This window comes from Pelophylax lessonae, assembly GCF_965119305.1.
Source record: "Pelophylax lessonae genome assembly, chromosome: 10".
Taxonomy (NCBI): Eukaryota; Metazoa; Chordata; class Amphibia; order Anura; family Ranidae; genus Pelophylax; species Pelophylax lessonae.
The window spans coordinates 37,984,191-38,005,772 of record NC_138777.1 but is presented as its reverse complement, the minus strand read 5'-3'; the positions used below and the strand labels follow the sequence as shown (position 1 = coordinate 38,005,772).

The following is a 21,582-nucleotide window of genomic DNA, read 5'->3' as shown; positions in this document are numbered from 1 at the left end:
TTTTTTTTATTTTTTTCTGACAACGGAACACTAAATCTTAAAGCAAAACTTCACTCTCTCAAATAACATTGACTATTTTTGATCCTAATGCTGCTAGCATTAGTAAATAGATAGGAAGATATATTATATTTACTAGTTTTAGACTTTTTTTTTACATTTCTTCAGTTCCTTCCTGGTTTTCAGGCAGAGGCAAATTATGTCATACATCCCAGGAGTCTTCATGAAGGGAGGAGGGTCTTTTTCAGCTAAGCACACCCTCCTGCCTGCATGCCTGAACTAAGAGCAGATGGATTTCAGGAAGAAAACGCTACATGAACAGGGATAAGCAAGGTGTCTATACACGGACACTGGTGTAGTCCTGGCAGGGTCTGCGGGGTGCAGTCAAATACAACACTTCCACCTCCCCCGCTGCTGCCCGCTGGTTGGTAGGACTGCTACACACTGCTCAAGTTGCATGTTGGTTGCCCCACCCCCAGGCACTGACCTTCAGACAGAGCGAAGGACTCACAGAAAGAAGAAGAACAGAAGGAACTGTGCCCGCTGCTTGTCTCAGTGTGCGCAGCATGCTCCCCAGCTTCCCGTTACTTGTGAGACGTGACACTGCCTGGCCTGCTCTGAAGGGGGATCTATGGGGGACCCTGCCTGGCCTGCTCTAAAGGGGTAACTATGGGGGACCCTGGCTGACCTGCTCTAAAGGGGGATCTATGGGGATCCTGCTAAAAGGGGAATCTATGGGGACCCTTCTCTAAAGGAGGATCTATGGGAACCCTGGCCTGCTCTAAAAGGGGATCTATGGGAACCCTGGCCTGCTCTAAAGGGGGATCTATGGGCACCCTGGTCTGCTCTAAAAGGGGATCTATGGGGAACCATGGTCTAACAGGGGATCTATGGGGTCCCCATAGCTCCCCTTTAGAGCAGGGTCCCCATAGATTCCCCTTTAGAGCAGGGTCCCCATAGTCCCCCCTTTAGAGCAGACCAGGGTCTCCATAGATCCCCTATTACAGCAGGGTCCCCATAGATCCCCCTTTAGAGAAGGGTCCCCATAGATCCCCCTTTGGAGAAGGGCCTTAACCCTAGTAGAGGATAGTGTTTTTTGATGGTTTTCATTTTAAAAGTACCTTGGTGTCCTTCACTAAGGTCTGTACTTTGGAAAATGTCTGCCACAGCCTTGGTCTGTGCCTATCCCTATACATGAATCATCTGCCCTGTCTCAAGAAATCCAGAAATGTTAGCGGGTGTTTTTCAAAGTGATTTCTCAGCAAAATAAAGCATAGAGACATGGATTGATGGGGGAGCTTGCTTTGAAACATAAAAATGAATTTTTGGTTTGTGGTGCTGAAATTCAGTGTAGTTCCACTTTAACCAGGAAATGTACAAACTTCCATTAAAGTGCTACTCAAAACATAGGATGTAAATATAATAATACTCCTGTGCAGTCTTTCGTTTCTTGTTAGCTGCCACATTAAAAAAATGTTTTACTGGGGGTCCAGTGCATCAGCATATGCATCTACACTCAGGTAGTGGGAAGGGCAGTGCTTGTCTGCGCAAAATATGAGCGACCTACATGCCATTGCCTGTATAGTTCCAGTCACAGGTGATGTCACTTCCCTGCCTACCAGCTCATTGCCTGTGCGTACATAGGCTGTTGACTGTGCTGTCCACTACCATTACAATGGAACCAAGTCAGCAGTGCAGGTCTGAGCTACACATTTGTCTCTCTGGTCTGCTATAAGTGACCATAAGTCACAAGACCCACCTTGACTCTTTAATGGCCCCTCTCCAGGAGCATGATACCCTTTAGGCTCCGTTCACATGTAGGCGTTGGCGTTTTTCAGGCGTTTGTTTATCGTTTTTCAGGCGTTTTACAGGCGTTTTTATAGGCGTTCTTGCAAGCGTTTGCAAGCGTTTTACAGGCGTTTTTTTGGGCGTTTTTAACAGGTGTTTTTGTGTAATGAGGTGACCAATGGAAAAGCAGAGTGGTTTTTTTACATCATTTGCAAAGGAACCTCCCAGGGACCTCCTCCTCTGCATTGGACCTCCCAGGGACCTCCTCTTCTGCATGATCTTTTTTTTTTATGGTTCTGGACATGCTACAGAGCTGAAACTTCACAGGTACACTTTTTAGACCCCCCAGACACTAAATCCAAAGAAATCTTTTTTTTTTATTTTTTTTTTATTTTTTTTTCAATAATTGGCTCTCTATCAAAAACGACAATTTTTAAGAACTTTTTTTTTGCCTGATTCATAGTCCCTGGGGCATGATCCAGAACCCTAGGCACTTTTTAGGGGCATTTATTGGGTTTGAGGGCTTCAAAATGGTGTTTTTTGATTCCATATATATATCTACATTACGGTCACCTTGGCATAGCAGAGTCAATTTACCCTAAACTACATTACGGTCACCTTGGCATGGAAGAGTTTGGTCACCCTGGCATAGTAGAGTCAGTTCACTGTAAACTACATTACGGTCACCCTGGTATGGCAGCAGGCTAAGTCAGCTAAACTTCGTTACGGTCACCCTGGTATGGCAGCAGGCTAAGTCAGTAAAGTTCATTACGGTCACCTTGGCATGGAAGAGTTTGGTCACCCTGGCATAGTAGAGTCAGTTCACCTAAACTACATTACGGTCACCTTGGCATGGAAGAGTTTGGTCACCCTGGCATAGTAGAGTCAGTTCACAGTCACCTTGAGTTCGGTCACCCTGGCATAGTAGAGTCAGTTCACCTAAACTACATTACGGTCACCCTGGTATGGCAGCAGGCTAAGTCAGTAAAGTTCATTACGGTCACCTTGGTATGGCAGGGTCTGGTCACCTAAACTGCCTAACTGCTGTTCTCCATGTTTCAGGAAAATGTGCTCACAGCAGAGGCATGCCAAGGGGGTGGAGACCTGGGTGGAGAGCTGGGTGGAGAGCTGTGCTGTTTGAGCCGATCAGGAGCAACTAAACGCTTGTAAAATGCCTGTGAAACGCCAAATATCACTTTACATTGAGGTCTATGGGACAAAACGCCTGTGATCTGCCCAAAAAGAAGCTCAAGTATTTTTTTGAGCGTTGGGCGTTTTCCTTAGGGCGTCAAAACGCTCAGATGTGAACAGGGGTCATTGCAATGAATGGGATTTGTCTTGTTGGGCGTTTTGAGAGCTGATCAGTGAGCAGAAAAACGCTCCAAAAACGCCCAAAAACGCCTACATGTGAACGGAGCCTAATTCACAGTGTATTTATGCAAAGGTGGCGCTGATGTCCCTACGTCAGTGGCATTTTTATGCAACATACAAGACTGTCCACCTCAAGAAGAAGACCAAAAATTACCCAATGCATCACGTGACAGAGCAGAAAACATAATAAAGTTATTTAAAAAAGCAAAGAATCACACACTACTGGTGGGTGCCTCAAAAGCAAAGCATTCTTAATGGGCATGGGGGGAGCAAGAAACCCTACATTTGGCTTTAATACCAATACCCACAGATAGATAGATCTTTGTAAAAACAATCTATGATAAAATATTTTTCAACTTGATGAATAATCTCTGTGAATAATCATGAACACATTCAGAGCTCATCATCAGTAGAAAAGGTGCCACATAATATTTTATACATGTACATATAAAGCCCAAATCCATGAATACTAAAAATCCCCTCCTTTGCTTGGCAAAATGAAGGGGTTGGGGCTCATTATATCTAGGGGGTACTATACAGGCAGTGGTTCCTTACCATATCCCAAGCTCTAGTGGGCTCCGGTGTGCTCTTCCTCTCCCTGAAGCTCCAGTCTGTGTGCGGAGCCTTAGACTCCATTCACACTACCGCGACTTGTCAGGCGACTGGTCAGCCTGACAAGTCGCGGCCCATTGTGTGCTACGGGAACCGTTCTAATAGGAGCGACTCAAGTCGCTCCGACTTAAAAAAGGGTTCCTGTACTACTCCGGGGCGACATCGGAGCGACTTGCATAGACATTCATTATATGAAGTCCGTGCAAGTCACGCCAAAGTCGCGGTGCACGCCACTTCACAGGTCGCCCCCGAAGTCGTGCCGCGTTGAACCGGCACTAATGAGCTTCATTAAGTACAATACAGGGACATCAACCTTGTGTTGTACATGGGGAGTGTGATCACTGGTAGTCATGGCTTACAGATTAGGCTGTGGGGATCACTTGCAGTGCTGGAAGGACACTGCCAAAGCCCGCAATGAGGTTAGTATATACATCTCACTTTGGAGCCTCTAGACATAGTAAGCATTTTAATTGCAATGGGGGGCGGGGAGTGTAGAGAGAGAGAGCACTGCAATGGTGGATTTTTCATATTCTTGGAGCAGGGCTTTAAATGAGTTGCACATTACAACTAATAGAACCTTAATCTCAGCTTGAACACAAAAAAATTTTAACTTTAAAGAAATATCAACACCTTGCAATTGGATCATTCTTACCTGGAAGCATCAAAGCTGTCATAAGATCCAACAGTATAGTGTCTAAATAATTTTTTTGTTCTATCTGTGCGTGTTTCTAGAAAAGAGAAAAAAATAAACATAGATTAAACAGTAAAGGATAGCTCTAATCAAAGAACATTAAAACTGGTTTAAGCAGTCATGGTGAACCTGTCTGCTTCTCTACTACTGTTTTTCGTACGGTTTGTGTTACCAAATCATGTGACACATTTCTGAGCATTAATTATTCCTCATTAAAACTGACCTCCTGGCCAACAGCTAATTACATAGATGAAAAACATATGGAAGCTGTTTTACAAAAGATTTGCAATGCGGTCTATCCAGTTCTAAAGTTTACGCAGGTCTGCCTCACAGTACAGCTTTGCTTGGCAGGAGGTGGACCTAATCATTCTCTGTTGTAGTCGTACTTGTGGTTACAGGTCACCATTACACCCCACCTTGTGATGGGACAGTAAAAGGAGAAGAAGCAGATTTATCAACTCATCATCATCTTCTGTCACCCTGCACTGCAACACACCTGACTGGCTCCTGCTTTTCCCTTCCCCTCTCCGAGCTCTTCTGCATAGAAAACTGCAAAAGACTGATACCAGGTCAAATCCAGAAACTTGCACTACTTGCATTAAAAAAACATAATAAAAATTCCTGATGTGTTATTACAAAGCTGTATTTTGTGGCTTTTAAGTTCAGCTTTTTCCACTTGCCTACTGGCCATTTTTACCCTTCTTCTTGCCCAGGCCAATTTTAAGCTTTTAGCACTGTCGCAATTTGAATGACAATTGCGCGGTCATGCAACACTGTACCCATCTGAATTTTTTATCATTTTTTTCACACAAATATAGAGCTTTTATTTGGTGGTATTTAATCCCCACTGGGTTTTTTATTTTTTGCTTAACAAACAAAAAAAGACCAAACATTATTAAAAAACGAAAAAACGTTTTATAAACTGTTATAAAGTTTTGCAAACAGGTAATTTTTCTCCTTCACTGATGTGTGCTAATAAGGCTGCACTGATAAGGTAGAACTGATATGGAGCACTGATCAGCGGCACTTGTGGGAACTGATTGACAGCGCTGATGGGCACTGTTGGGGCTGCACTGATAATCAGGACACTGTGACAGCGTGAGGAAAGGAATGCCTATAATTGGCATTGTGAACAGCTGTGATTGGACATAGCTGATCATGTGGTAAACAGCCGCAGTAAATGGCTCTTTACCCTGATCTGTGATCAGCTGTGTCCTCCCAGAAATGGCCGACCACGCTGTAGCCGTTATTTTGCTATAGCGCAGTCGGCAAGTGGTTAAAGTGGTTGCAAACCCTTACATACCCAGGGAAGGGATATGGTAATCTCCTATGTAAGTTGTACCTGTTTATCTGCAGCCACCTGTCCTGTACATCCATTAAAATTCCAGAATTTACACAGGATGTCAGCACGCTAAAAAGCAGAGGGCGGAGATCTAAAATTACACTCTGCAGAGCTCAGTGAGAGAGCTTCGAGAACTGATTGGAGGGAAGAGACACAGACCCTTTTACACAGCATACAGGAACAGAGCTGAGGCTTTTGATTACAGGCTGTGTGCTGGAGCTCCCTCCCTGTTACCTTTTTTCTCTTGGTGTTAGGAAAACTTGTCAGAAGTGATAGCAGAGGAAGGAAGCTGACAGAAATTACACTTAGTGCTCTGGATTGTGACAAGTACACACTATAGAGGGATATGCTTTGTACATACTTTGTCTAAGGTTTACAATCACTTTAAGCTTGATGACCTGTAAATTAATTTGGAGCCTACTAAATCCCTTCACATGTTAAATGTTTAACCACTATATGATCAGACAAGCTGCCACATTTGCAAGTACATTTGCTAAAAATCTGAGGCATTCAAATTAGGCATATGATAAGAAATGGTTGTCAAAATGAACATAAAATTCTGAGATGATGTAACCAGCTGGTGTTACATGCCCTGACTATTGCTGTAAAACCTGCAGTTATCCCAATACCCTTACTATTTCCTGAGTCTACATATAGGACTGTCTGCTACTGAAGGCTGTCCCATTAATGAACCTATTTGTAGCACCAGGAGATCACAATGGAAAACCAATTGGGAGACTCAAGAGGAGAAAGGATGCATCTCACAACGATCAGGAGATCCACAAATATACTACAGACAACAGCAATTAGGCGCAAATTTTGAGCGTACCTGTACAAATTGAGCTTGGCTCTGCCTCTTTCCACTTTTCAAACCAAGCTATTGGTTTGAAATATGGAAAAAAAATGGAAAGAGGCCCAGTATGATGCAGGGGAAGGGCCAAGCCTGACTTGAACTATTATGAATTGCATATAACTTCAACTGCCTATATAGAGAGGTCCTTTCATTTAAACATTTTTTCTTCACAAGCTTTATGAAAAAAAATTAAAGCATTAAAGAGTTTCTTGGGTACACTGTACGCCTTATGCTACTGGTTGCCCCGTGCAAAATTCTAATGCCCCATACTATGCCTTAATCTCACCAACATGGAGTCAGTTTATCAGTGCCACAGCTGTATTATGTGTATGTTACCAAAGTAAAGTTAGTTTTGGGTAATGCGGAGTAGGATAAGATTACCTTCTGATGTTTTTTTTTTGCCATAAATGTTTTATTGAAAATATAAATTGCAGTTTACAAAGAAAGAAAGAAAGAAACATTTGTTCAATTGGACTTACATTTTGGCTTATATCAAAAGAAACAAGAACAACAGCATATATGTTACAAAAACAAATAGATTCAACGTTTCTCATTTGTCATAATCTTCTGCAAGGAGAGCCTCTAACTTGCCTTTCGGTCACACTAAGTTAGAAGCTCAATTTTTAGATTGTAAGGTGTGAAGAGAAAAGAAGAGATAAAGAAATAAGAGGGGGTGGTGGGGAAATGCGTAAATGGTGACATCCCTGTGACAACTAAAAAGGAAATTCCATTTACTTTGGAGAGAATTGCTCTCATTATCTGATAACTTTTTAGGTCTGTAAGTGAAGAAAAATCTCCCCAGGTGACCAAAGGCAGCAAAAAATGAACCTTATAGGGGGGTTTAACTCTTCTATTTAAAACTAAAAAAAATGACTTTAAGTACCAGCTAAGAGTGTGATGGCTTGTTAGAATGTTGGAATGGTGACCTGCGGATGGGGTTATTTCTTTTTGCCATCTTCCCATTGGAGCTTCTGTGGACAAGTTTTCAATCATTTTATCACATTAAACTGTGACATTGTATTCCAACATGTTTAGCCTTGGTGTATTTTTCTGTGTAGGTGAGCGCTAAAACTCCTTCTTTGTTCAGTGCTAAGGAGAGTCACCCTCTCTATTTGTCCTGTTTACCATTATCATTGAAAGTGAAAGTAAAAGAAAATCCCCAAATTGTGGGTTGTCCCCAGAAAAAAGGGAAAACCATCCAATGGGGACACTAGTTCTGGTGACATGGGGGTCCCCAAGGAGTTCCTTTTATTTGCAGGACTTTTCTCTCACATTCTGTTTGGCTATAGGACAGGAAGTGAACCGTAATCTCTGCAATAGGACAAAGATGGTGAAAAAAAAAAATCTGGCATAGGTTAAAATCCTCCCTAATGCTATCCAAAATGAGAAAATTGGATTTTTGACTTACCATAAAATCCATTTCTCTGATGTTCATTGACAGACACAGCTCCTGATCTTCTTAACCATTGGGTTATACTGCCCCTTACAGGAGTAGGACACTAGGCAGAAAAATAGTCTGGCTCCACCTATGGGCAGTCCCAGGGGGTATACTCGCTCTCTCTGCTATAGCCACTCAGTTTTGTTACAAGCAGTGTCAGAAGAATTACAACTCCACAGAGGGGTGGGTGCTGTGTCCGTCAATAAACATCAGAGAAATGGATTTTACAGTAAGTCAAAAATCCCATTTTCTCTTTCGTTCATTGACGGACACAGCCCCTGATCTTCTTAACTATTGGGACGTCCCAAAGCAGTGATAAACATGAGGGGTGGGAACAGCCAAGAAGAAAATCCCAAGGCTAAACTATAGCCAACCAGGTAAACAGGAGCTTAACCAAAACAACTGGGGCCCACCTGAAAAGAATAATACACCCTCAAAGAGGACCAAGTCTTCTAAACAGCAGCCTGCAAAACTTTGCAGCCAAAGGAAGCATCCACAGATGCCAACACATTCACTTTATAGAACTTTGTGAAAGTATGCACCGACCACCAGGTGTCCGCCTTGCAAACCTGCATCACTGATGCCTGATGACAGAAGGCCTAGGAGGCACTGAGAGCCCGAGTAGAAAGGAGAAACCTGACCCTTGATGGAATAGGCCTGAACCACCGTCTGTCTGATCCATCTGGAAATGGTCTCAGAGGAAGCGGACAACCCTTTCCGAGGCCCATCCGTGAGCACAAATAGTGAATCTGATTTCCTAAAAGACTCCATATCTGCCAGGTACACCCTAATCGCCTGGACCACATCAAAGGCATGCAAAGCAATTTCCTTTGGATGTTTTGGCTTGGGACACAGGGAAGGCAACACAATGTCTTCATTCAAATGAAAATCAGAGACAACCTTTGGAAGGAACGATGGACAGGGGTGAAGAATCACCTTATCTCTGTGAACCACCAAGTAAGGCGGACAGGATAGTGCCGCCAATTAGGACACCCTGCATACAGAGGTGATAGCCACCAAAAAGGCCACCTTCTGGGACATTGTAAGCAGGGGAATCTCCCAAAGATTCTCAAAGGGAGGCTTCTGGAGGACTAAGAGCACCAAATTGAGGTCCCAAGGCGGTAACGGAGACCGCACCGGAGGAGCCAACTGCCAAACTCCCTGAAGAAAAGTACGCACCAGGGCCAAGGGCCTTTGAAAGAAGATCGCTAAGGCAGACACGTGGCCCTATATAATACTCAATAATCCCTTCTGCCTCGATCCTGCATAGAAGTCTTGGCAGAAGCTTGAGAGGAGGAAAGGCGTACATCAGACGATACTGGCCCCACGGGGCCACCAGCGCGTCTGTGGCATCTGCCAGAGGATCCTGTGACCGAGCCAAAAACTGCACCTTTCTGTTGAGCTGGGAAGCCAAAAGATCCACCTCAGAAATACCTGAAGGGGACTACTTCCCTTAGTCCAACGCCTGACGACTGAGGTAATCCGCCTGCCAGTTTTCCACCCCGGGAATGTGTATGGTGGAGAGTGCTGGAACGAACCTTTCTGCCCACCTTAGAATGCCGGCTACCTCCAGAGCCGCCGGGACACTTCTTATGCCCCCCTGGTTGTCCGATTGAATGCGCATCGGACATCCCTGAATCCCATCCATGCACACTGCAAATTACATCTACAGCAATGTTCCTACATACAATGGGACCATCGAGAACGAAATTAGCCATCCTGGAACATTTGGAGGGCATTTGGAGATTTGAAGGAGGCTGAGAGCAATAGAATGGACTTCTTTTCATTGCATGCCACTGCCAAGCCTGTTATCCACTAGGACCCCCAGGTCCTGTTCCATCTTAGATTCACCCAGAGGTTCCCCCCCCTAGTGAGTACCTTGTGTTCGTATTTCTGACGCCCAAGTGCATTACCTTACATTTTTCAACATTAAATTTCATCTGCCATGTAATTGCCCACTCCATTATTTTGTTCAGGTCTCATCGTAAGGTTACCACATCCTGTATAGAAGTTATTGCCCTGCTTAGTTTAGTATCATCCGCAAATACCGAGATTGTGCTGGATATCTACTCATATAGATCATTTATAAATAAATTAAACAGGATTGGTCCCAGGACAGAACCTTGGGGGACCCCACTTTCCACACCCGCCCAATCCGAGTACTCCCCATTTATCACCACCCTCTGGACTCGCCCCTGGAGCAAGTTCTCTATCCAGGTACTCACCCTATGGTCTATACCTACGTACCATAGTTTGTACAGTAAGCGCTTGTGGGGAACTGTGTCAAATGCCTTTGCAAAGTCCAGATACACCACATCCACAGGCCTTCCTTTATCTAGATGGCAACTCACTTCATCATAGAAGGTTAATAGATTTGCATCTTAAATTCTTTATTGGATATTTTTTGGACTTTTTATCTGATTTTGTCATTTGTATTTTTGCACAGTTGCAAGTGCTGTATTTATCCATTTTTTACTTTTTGCAATGTTTACACGGTCTGCAAGTGACGGAACTCTTGCGTGATTAAGATGGATGTTGGCACAGCTCCTTTGTGAAGGATTTGATGGCCCACTGAGAAAGCTGTGAATTGGAGCAAAACGGAGCATGTGCAAATGATGTCACTACAGGGGCCAGAGGTCAATTTCTCACAAACGGTGCAGCTTTGGGGAACATAAAACTCAGTACATCAACACACACTGCAACTCCTTCAAAAAAAAGAGATTGATGATCCCATTTGTTAAATTGCTTTTTTTTTTTACTCAATCTTAATAGAATTACAAAAAAGTGATTAAAATCCCTAGGTCCGTTTCTAGAAGATGAGATCTAAATATCGAAACCATGAGATTATCAATCACATTGAAAAATATGTGGATGTCTTTTAAAGGGACCATTATGGAAGAAAGAAGCATTCCTTTTGAGGAAAGAGGTCAAGAGGGATTCCTGCCCGAAAGATTTTGGCACCCTTTAGATGACAGCTAACAGTGATACCCTGTATTGTAAACTTTAGGTCGGGAAATCTACATTGAACCATGGTTATTTAGCTATAGTGGCAGTAATTAACATTTAGTACCTACTTTGCCCTATCACATTAATGGGTAATCAATGTAAAGAATTAAATACTGAATATATTCTAAAAGGATTCATCCAATCCCACACCCAGGACATAACTGACATATTGATTTCCTTTAGTGCCTCACTTCGCCAAACTGGAAGCAATATACTGGAAACCTTTGAGCTAATTAACAAGCAAAAAATTAATTACCAATCCTAGTCCTCCCAAGTTTGCATGTTAAATGTCTGCATTCAGTTTAGTGCCAGATAAAATGAAAATCTGTCACAGTCCAGTTCTTCTTCACACCATAGATATGTGGCCGTTACTTTTGGAAAAGGGCTTTAGTGATGTCAAAATCATCAGCGTTCTTAGAATGGGTTTTATTGGTGTCATAAGATAAAATTCATATTTATTTTCTTTAAAAATTACAGGACAATTACTGGTTTTTACATTCTTTAAATTTTTTAGAGAAATTTGTGATTCTGAATAGCTTCATGAGAGTTAGGGCCACCTTTGTGTATCTTCTGTTGCATTTTTTATGTATTTTACATGTGGTAGAAATAAAGATGAAGTCATATAATGAATTGTTTATGTGTAAGGTTGGAGGGACGGTAAAATCCCACAGTTAAAGCGTCTGCTACCCCAACACTTCCGATTCCTGATATGTGCCTGCTGTACCATGTACTTGTATGAGAAAGTATCCTGTTCTCTTTGTATTTTTGTATTGCTTCATTTGTGTAGCATTCCTGGCCTTCTTGCTAGTCCCCTTGCTTTCTGATTCAAAACTGACCATACTAAGCAGGAGAGCACAATGTGGTCAGTTCTCTAGCTATACTGGGAACTCCGTGTACTCTCCTCCAATAATCAAACTCGTCCTGACACGCCCCCGCTGCAAAGCAATTCATTGAGAAGCTCAGTGTGGTGCTGCTTCTCCCCCCCCCCCCCCAGCTTTTATGCAGCTGAGAACAAAGGGAATGTGATCACTTATAAAAAAGGGGAAAAAAGGTATTTATAATGTTTTTTTAGATCTATACAAAAATGTTTTGCCATTAATTTCTATTGTAAACTGAATGGGCTGTTTTACAAGGTGATCATTTGCATTCACTTTAAACTATGTTTTAAGCAGCTCCCCCCCCCCCCCCGCACCCCAACTGATACCCCTTTTAGCTGCCGAAGCAACAGCCGGAGGTTTACGCATGCTGCTGCAGCGATGCTTAGGGACTGTGGTAGGAATTATGCCCCTGCTGCTTTTGGCGAGCGTGGGGCCCACCGAATATGACCCATTCGGGTGAACGAGGAGGCTCTGCAAGCACCCTGCAACCAGGTGCCATGCACCTGGTTGCAGCATGCTAATGCAGGGATCCAGGGGTTAAAGCAGGAAGTGAGGAGGTGATAAAACACCTCCTCACGGCCTGTCAAATGTGATCAAAATGCAGGTCGCACTTCAGAGATTGGCAAGACGGGGAGTTGACACCACAGTATTTGAAATCCTTGCCAGGTCTCGAAAAAAAAAATGTCCAAAGACAGGACATATAGAAACAAATCCTTCCTAACAAAAAGGGACTTTAAAGGCTTCATACTGAGGCACACAGGCAACAAAGTTCCATAAAAATTACAAACCATTATTTCTTAAAGTGTATGAAAATGCTAACGATAAGATATCCAGTTGAATTCCAGTTATGGTATACTTTTACATATGGCACTTTTCCACTGCATGGAACCGAACGGTTCGGCTCGCATGGTATAGTGTAGGAACGGTTCGGTACGGTACGGTACGGTACAGCAGCGCTTTTCAACTGCATGGAACTGAACGGTACGGCTCTCAAAAACAGTACCTACTCGATTGTGGTTCCAAGAGGTACCATACCCGGTACCATATCCCACAATCCTTTGCATGCAGTCACTACTAGCCACTGATTGGTCAGAGAATCCCACCCACCCCGTTGTTATCCCACCCACTTAACTTTAGTACTACTTTAGTGGAAAAGCAAACCATACCGTACCGTACCGAACCGTTCCAACACCATACCATGCGGTACCAGCAGTGGAAAAGCAAACCGGGCTAAGCCGGGCCGAGTAGAGCCGAGCCGGTACTTGCCGTGGAAAAGTGCCATTAGTTATATTGGTCCAATTGGGACCAATGTAACTATGTACAGTATATACCATACCTGTTCAATTATCCCTGGAAGCTGGAAATCACTGAAGTAGACACCACTACGCCAGTCATCTCCACTTGCTTCCAGAGCCCAATACTGAACGGACAGCGTGATGGGAACACTTTGTTTTCTGGATAAATCCAAAGCCTTCTCAGAGTGGATGAGGTGGAGTGTGTGACAACACAGCCCCACCTGTTTACCTTGTCCAATCAGAGAACCCTTTGCATTCATTCAAAAAAATTGGATTTTTGACTTGCTGTAAAATCCATTTCTCTGATGTTCATTGACAGACACAGCTCTTCATCTTCATGACCATAGGGTTATACTGTCCCCTACAGGAGTAGGACACTAGGCAGAGGAAAAAGCTTGAGCATGCCTATGAGGCAGTCCCTGGGGGTATACTCCTACTTCCTGCTATCTGCATTCAGTTTTGTAACAAACAGTGTCAGAAGAAAAACCCAATTCCAAAGAGGGGCGGGTGCTGTGTCCGTCAATGAACATCAGGGAAATTGATTTTATGGTAAGTCAAAAAAATGGATTTTTGTAAAATCTTACCGTAAAATCCTTTTCTCTTAAGCTCATTGACAGACGTAGTCCTCGTTGATTAATAACAACTCGGGTTATGCTGCTCTCTACAGGAGTAGGACTAGACAGGAAAGAAAACGTTCTGGCCACACCCAAGGGGCAGTCCCAGAGGGTATATCCTCTCACTTCCTGCTACAGCAAATCAGTTTTTTTCTGTCTAGTTAGGAGTAAGGACCTAGATGCCTTGCTAGGATCTTCGGTCCTGGCAGGATTTTTTTCTTAGAAAGATTTTTTTTAGACAGCTTTTTTTCTCCAGTGTTCCTGTGCGATCTTCAAGCGAGCAAGCTGTAACTGGGCGACGGGCTGGATGTTGAGATCCAGTGGTCACCCCAGTTCAGCCTACGAGCGCGTGCAGGCCATAGCTCCGCGCTGGGTCGGCCGCGACATAGTCCCACTGGACGGGGACTGACCCTGCCACGGCGTCCGTACTGGTCGACAGCCCCCCCCACCCTGGTGGAGAGGGGTTCTGTCAGGAGTGGCGCCCCCGCCTGGTTCCGGTATGGTGAGTAGTATGTTCCCCCTTTCCCCCTGACGGGTTTGTGGTGAACGCGGGCCCCTCTCTGGAATGGTAGGATGGGTCTCCCCTCTATCCTATAACAGGTCACAGATCCCCCAATTTGAGGGTGATTTTTGTGAACAGAAACCAGGAGGCTTGGTTTGGGAGCTGACTATCTAATGTCATTTTAAAACTGTAAAGGTGACTGAAGTCAGTGGCAGTACTAGAATGGGCAAGAGGTATCTTACCTGTCAGAGGCGTTCACAGGGCGATGCCTATGCCTGAATCACTGTAGTCCAGATCGCCATTCCTCCAGCAAGGGCAGAGAGCTGCCTTCCGACGGCCCACGGACCGCAGGCGGCCCGCCAGGGTCCGGTACCGCCGGCCAGGGTTATCACCATCAGGGTGAAGGTTGTGGGGCCGAGATACTCCCGCAGGCGAACATTGAATCCTGTACAGGCCGCCGCCATTGTCTGGCAGATCGCACGAGGCCGCCATATTGGCGTAGCCTCGTGTCTCCAGCATGGGGGCGGCCATGTTTGAGGTGACCAAACACCTCGTGGAGCCAGGGGGAGGCGCCGGAAGGCGTGTTAAGGGGCGGAGCCGCCTCCTTTAGCCAGGAAAAAGGGCCAAAGACTTCCTGTCTGTAACAGGACAGCACTGAGCAAGCTGATAGAAAACTTCTGTGCATCAGGGATGAGCCTTGGGGTCTCTCTCTCTCTGTGGGGTCCAAAAAGGCAGGTAACACTGAGGGGCGCTGTTACGCTGGGGGATTACAAAAAAAAAAAAAAAAAAAAGTTTTTTACTTTGTCATTTTTTTTTTTTTTTTGGTCGCTGGCAAATGTCTTGTATAATCATTGACTCTGCCGCACCTGATCCCCTCAAGGTGGCCGAAGGACCCTCCAGTACCCCACTTGTTTTTAATGCATTTTCAGCAGTTTTGGAGTCTTTGGTATCCCGGGTGGAGGTGGCCTGTCAGGGACGGGGGTCAAGAAGTGACCCCTGCCTACCCTCATTTTTTATCTGATACTTCAGATACAGATTCGGAGCTGGTCAATGCAGCTGCAGGTCCCTCTTATGGGGCTGTTGAGTGACAGAGAAATCCCATTTTCTCTTGCGTTCAGTGATGGACACAGCTCTTCATCTTCATGACCGTATTGGACGTCCCAAAGCAGTGTCAAACATAAGGGGTGGGAACAGCAGAAAACAAACTTCCCCAAGGCTAAACATAGCCAACCAGGTAACTTGGAGCTGAACTATTAACAACTGGAACTCACCTAAAAAATAGCAGCCTGCAAAACTGTGCGGCCATAAGAAGCATCCGCAGATGCCAACACATCCACTTTATAAAACTTTGTGAGTGTGTACAGACGACCAGGTGGCCACATTGCAAACATGTACCACTGACGCCTGATGACAGAAGGCCCAGGAGGCATTAAGCGCCTGAGTAGAATGTGTCTTGAGAGAGAAAGGAGGAACCTGACCCTTGATGGAATAGGCCTGAATTGTCTGATTCATCTGGAAATGGTCGCAGTAGAAGCAGCCAGCCCCTTACGAAGTCTAGTGAGTCTGACTTCCGAAAACGACTCCATAGCTGCCAGGTACACCCTGATTGCCCGAACCACATCCAGGGAATGCAAGGCAACTTCCTCAGGATGCTTAGCCTTGGGACACAGGGAGGGCAACACAAGACACAACATAAGGGAGGGCAACACAACATAAGGTGAACGACAGGACAGTGCCGCCAGCTCAGACACCCTGTGCGCAGAAGTAATAGCCACCGAAAAGGCCACCTTCTGGGACAACGTAAGTAGGGGAATCTCCCGAATATTTTCAAAGAGAGATTTCTGGAGAACAGAAAACACCAAATTGAGGTCCAACGGTGGCAATGTAGACTTCACCTGGGTGAACCAAGTGTCTCACTCCCTGTGGAGTGTGTGGCCAAGGGATGTTGAAAGAAAATCACCAAGGTCAAGACCTGGCCTTTGATGGTACTCAAGGCCAGAAGCTGCTCGACCCCTCGCTGAAGGAAGGCCAGGATCTGAGTCACCGAAAAGGAGCGAGGGTGAACCCGTAGGGATTCACACTAGAGATCGACCCATATCGGTTTTTCGTTGCCAATACCGATATTTTGGCCATTGCATATCGGGATCGGCCGATATGGGCCGATATTTTGAACATTTAAAGTTTTGCAAAATAAACACAATTTTCAACACAAATCTGTTACTGTGGTGGGTGGGTTGCTTCTGGCACCCTTTGGTGGGTGGCTGGCTGGCACCCTTTGGTGGGTAGCTGGCTGGCACCCAGTGGTGGGTGGGTGGCTGGCTGGCACCCTGTGTGATGGGTGGGTGGCTGGCTGGTACAGGGCCTGTGGCTGGCTAGCTGGTACAGGCCTGTGGGTGTGTGGATGGCTGGCTGGCTGGCACCGGGCATCTGTAGGTGGGTGTATGTATGGCGGCTGTGGTAAACACACTGTGTGCACTGTTCCGAGACTCCCTGACTCCAGGCGAGGCTGAGGGAGGCGGCCTAAGAAGGCAGAAGCTGTCCCAGTGCGTGGAGGAGCGTGGCGCAACATACGCAATGACGTCACAACAATATCGGCAATATCGGTAACCTCTGGGGCCAATTCCGATATATCGGGGAAAGTGCATATCGGTCTTGCCGATAATCGGTCGATCTCTAATTCACACCATGCAATGTATGTCTTCCAGGTACGAAGGTAAATCTTATTGTAAGTAGATTTTCTAGCTTTTAAAAGTGTAGGAATCACCAATTCAGACAACCCTCTATCATTCAGCACCTGGCTTTCAACAGCCAAGCTGTCAAAGCCAGGGACTGTAAAGCAGGATGGAAGATCAGTCCTTGGGACAGCAGATCTTCCCTGAGAGGAAGTCTCCAAAGAGCATCAGCGACTAGCTGTACCAGATCGGCGTACCAAGGCCGGCGAGGCCAGTCTGGAGCCACTAGGATGACCGGAATCCCTTCCGCCTCGATCCTGCAAAGGAGTCTCAGCAGAAGCTTGAGAGGAGGAAAGGCGTATATCAGACTGACTCCAGGGAGCCACTAAGGCGTTTGTGGCATCGGCTAGAGGATCGAGAGACCGTGCCACAAACCTCTGTATTTTCTGTTGAGGTGAGAGGCCAACAGATCCACCTCGGGAGTCCCCCACCAGAGACACAAGTGATGGAACACCTCTGGATGAAGTGACCATTCTCCTTTGTCTAATGTCTGTCGACTGAGATAGTCAGCCTGCCAATTTTCCACTCCTGGAATGTGCATAGCAGAGAGGGTTGAAACAAACCGTTCTGTCCACCTTAAAATGCCGGCTACTTCCCAAGCTGCAAGAACACTTTTTGTGCCCCCTTGGTGATTGGCATAGGCCACGGCCGTGGCATTGTCGGATTGGATCCATACCGGACACTCCTGGAGAGGGCTTGTCCAATGATCCAGACAAAGTCTGATCGCTCTGAGCTCCAGTACATCAATCAGTAGCCTGGACTCTTCCAGAGTCCAGACCCCCTGAGCACACTCTGTGCCAAGGACACATCCCCATCCGGATAGGCTGGCATCCGTGGTAACAATTATAAAACGCCACAAATATTTTTCATAAATTTAAAACAATATAAAAAATATAAAATGGTCCCCTGCACACATAAATGACCTGTATGGGATAACCCAGATGTTTAATGTCCACTAATGGACATGTTGCTGCTACTTAAAGTTATAACGAAAATCAAATAAATACCAATTTAACAGCTGAAAAAAGGCATTAGTAGCGCAAACACAACAAGGTCAGAAAAGACAGATGCTCATCCACAACAGACATCCACCAGCAAAATAATATTGCAATCCATCAAAAACCCATATAATCCTTAATTGAGTCTCTAAATAGATGTAAAAGTAATCCAGGAAAAAAGAATCAAGATCCCAAATGTGCAACTTGAAGGAATACACCTCACACTCCTCCACCAGTGTCACAATCCAGAGAAGATGGCAACTCACCAGACTGTGACGCTTATCCACTCTCATGGACAGCCTCTGGACTTATTTTGGAATATAATTCTGGATATAGGAAAAATCCTTTTCTCCACCCCTTGCACACAGTACACTCAGGATAAAAGAAAGAATTGCCGCAATAGTGTGATATTGTTTTCATAAAAACACACTTTTATTAAAAGTTTCCTATATCATTACACTTACAAGTATAGTGAATCTTAAACAGCATGATTTGCAAGATTGCAGATTAACTGACAGACACCCCGGGGGTCTCCTCACCCTCTCCACGGTGGTGTGGCGTTCTCTCGGAGCGGTCCGTCCGTCACTGCTGATCAATTCCGGTTGCCGTATGGTCACGCCCTGAAGCTTTTCGTAATTTCTGACTTTGTCAAAGGGGAGTAGTAGCTATGCTTGTGAGCCTTTCCATGAGAGTGGATAGGCGTCACAGTCTGGTGAGTTGCCATCTTCTCTGGATTGAGACACTAATTGGTGGTGGAGTGTGAGGTGTATTCCTTCAAGCTGCACACCTGGGATCTTGATTCTTCTTTCCTGGATTACTTTTACATCTAATTAGAGACTCTATCAAGGATTATATGGGTTTTTGATGGATTGCAATATTATTTTGCTGGCAGATGTCTGTTGTGGATGAGCATCTGTCTTTTCTGACCTTGTTGTGTTTGCGCTACTAATGCCTTTTTCAGCTGTTAAATTGACATCCGTGGTAACAACCGTCCAGTACAGTGGAAGAAATTATTTTCCCAGAAGAAGTGCTGGAGAACGAAGCCAACAAACCAGGGACCCCCTCGTGTTCCGGCTCAACAAGATCAGATGGTTCAGAGACTGAGGATCCTTGTTCCACTTCACCAGAATCTCCTTTTGCAGAGATCTCGTATGGAACTGCGCAAACAGAACCGCCTCGAAGGTAGGCCCAGCACCCGCATGCAAGCCCGCAGAGAGGACTGTCTGCTGGACAGCAGAAGCCAAATTCCCTTCTGCAACTTGTGAAGTTTTTCCAGAGAAAGGAACACTCTGGCCGAGGCCGAGTCCAGAGTCAGACCCAGATAGTCCAGGCTCGTGGACAGGACCAGAGCAGACTTCTGAAGATTCAGAATCCAACCGAACTCACCCAGCGTTTGCAGAGTAATCTCTAAGTTTGCCAACAGAGCAGTCAAAGACTCTGCTCACAAAAGCAGATCATCCAGGTACCCCAGTATCATGATTCCCTGCTGATGCAGTAATGCTAGAACCGGGGCCAACACTTATGTGAAGACCCAAGGAGCGAAAGCGAAACCAAAGGATAACACCAAAAATTGATAATGCTCCTCGCCCATGGCAAAGTGGAGGAAGTGCTGATGGGCAACACACATGGGGATGTGAAGGTAGCCATCCTTGATGTCGACAAAGGCGAGAAAATCCCCCTGATGTAGGGGCGCCACCACCGTGCGAATGGATTCCATTCGGAACTTCTGTATCCACAAGAAACAGTTTAGCGCCTTGAGGTCCAGAATTGGACGCACCTTGCCCCCCTTCCTGGGAACTGTAAACAGGTTTCAGGAGAAAGCTAGAAAACAGTCCGACGTCAGAACTGGAGCAATCACCCCTTGTAGTAACAAGTCGTGCAGAGATCTGGGGATAAGTGCAGGTTCGAAGAAAACCAGAGGAGATGAAGGAAACCTGATCTTGTAGCCGGAGCGAATAACTTTGTGGACCCACTTGTCCTGGATTAGGAAGGCCCTTGGATCCGGAAAACAGCAACGACATCCCCCCGCCCCGATACGGGTGAGGGCACCCCTTCATGCAGAGGAATTTTTATCCGCAAGTCTGGCAGAACCCGCTCTCAGTTTGCCCGACCAAGACTTCTTAAAACCTTCAGTGAAGGCCCTGAAGGGCTTAGATCCCTTGTCTTGAGACCCTGAGGGACAAAAAGGCCGCTCGTGAGCCGAAAAGAAAGGTCCTTGTCTGCGACGGGACTCCTTACTCTTTCCCTACATGAGGCCTTTGATGATGTCATCCAAGGAAGCTCCAAACAGGCGATCCCCCAGGAATGTAAGATCGTACAAAGCCTTCTTAGAAGCCTGGTCTGCAGACCAGCATTTCAGCCAGATAATGCCCCGCATCACCACTGCTGGGACAAACAGTCTAAAAATCAGGGGAGCGGCATTCAAAGAGGCATCACAGATGAACTGTAACAAAGACAGACAGAGGCGCCTCTAAGTGTAGACTTTATGCAACAGGTTTAATGAATAAAATTATGCACTCACGTTAGTAAGCATATATTCATGCCCATAAAACAAGGTTCCAGTGTGGAGAAGTGTACTGGAACCTTATTTAATGGGCATGAATATATGCTTACTAACGTGAGTGCATAATTTTATTCATTAAACCTGTTGCATAAAGTCTACACTTAGAGGCGCCTCTGTCTGTCTTTGTTTTAGCCCTGTGAAACCCCTGGCTTTTGGTTTCTGGATGGCTGCCCTACATGGTGGACTTTTTCTCCCCCTGTGCCATTAATGACTTTAACTCCATGGACTGTTGGTTCGATATGTGATCAAGCGCCTGTTAACATTGTGTACAGATGAACTGTAGCTCAAGGACCAACTGATCCGCCAGCTCCACAAAAGCAGGAAGGAGCGGTTTCTCCTCCAGGTCCCAGCATAAATTTTGGCCCACTCAGTCATAGCTCGTGACACCAAGGTGATATTAAACACCGGCCTAAGTGCCGACCCAGCCACAGTTAACATATAGCGTATCAAGGCCTCTGACCTCCTATCAGCTGGATCTGAGAAGACCAGGGACTCTTCAACCGGTATTAGTGGCTTTATTCAACCTGGAAACTTTGGAGTCCACTACAGGAGGTACCGTCCATTTTTTAAGGAGTGACTTCTTATAAGGGTATCGCATTGCAAAACTTTAGGGAACGCAAAGGTGCGTTTTGGGGACCCCATCTGTTTGGAGCCAATATCATCAAAGAAGGCGGGAAAGGTGGAACACCCTCGCCGCTTTGAAGGATCTGTGGGTGCCAAAGGTGACCCCCGCCTATGATACTATATTAGTCGCATCTTCCATATGTAAGGTTTCCCGCACCAGTAAAATCAATGCATCCACTAGCGCCTTTTCATGTGCGGCTAGAGGAACAGAGGAATCAAACTCACTGTCTGAGCATGCAGGGTGTGTGGACGCAAACCCAGAAGGGTAAATCGCATCC

At 45.5% G+C, this 21,582-nt stretch overlaps 1 protein-coding gene across 4 annotated transcripts in view; it reads right to left on the bottom strand.

Annotated features, from left to right (window-relative positions):
• The window catches only part of SHANK2 (SH3 and multiple ankyrin repeat domains 2), a 976,209-nt gene that overhangs the window by 312,454 nt on the left and 642,173 nt on the right, over positions 1 to 21,582 (bottom strand). For all 4 annotated transcript variants that reach the window (XM_082271109.1, XM_082271110.1, XM_082271111.1 and 1 more), the window contains exon 14: positions 4,421 to 4,496. In XM_082271109.1, coding sequence (XP_082127235.1) covers positions 4,421 to 4,496 — 76 coding nt within the window. The remainder of the gene's footprint in view (positions 1 to 4,420; positions 4,497 to 21,582) is intronic.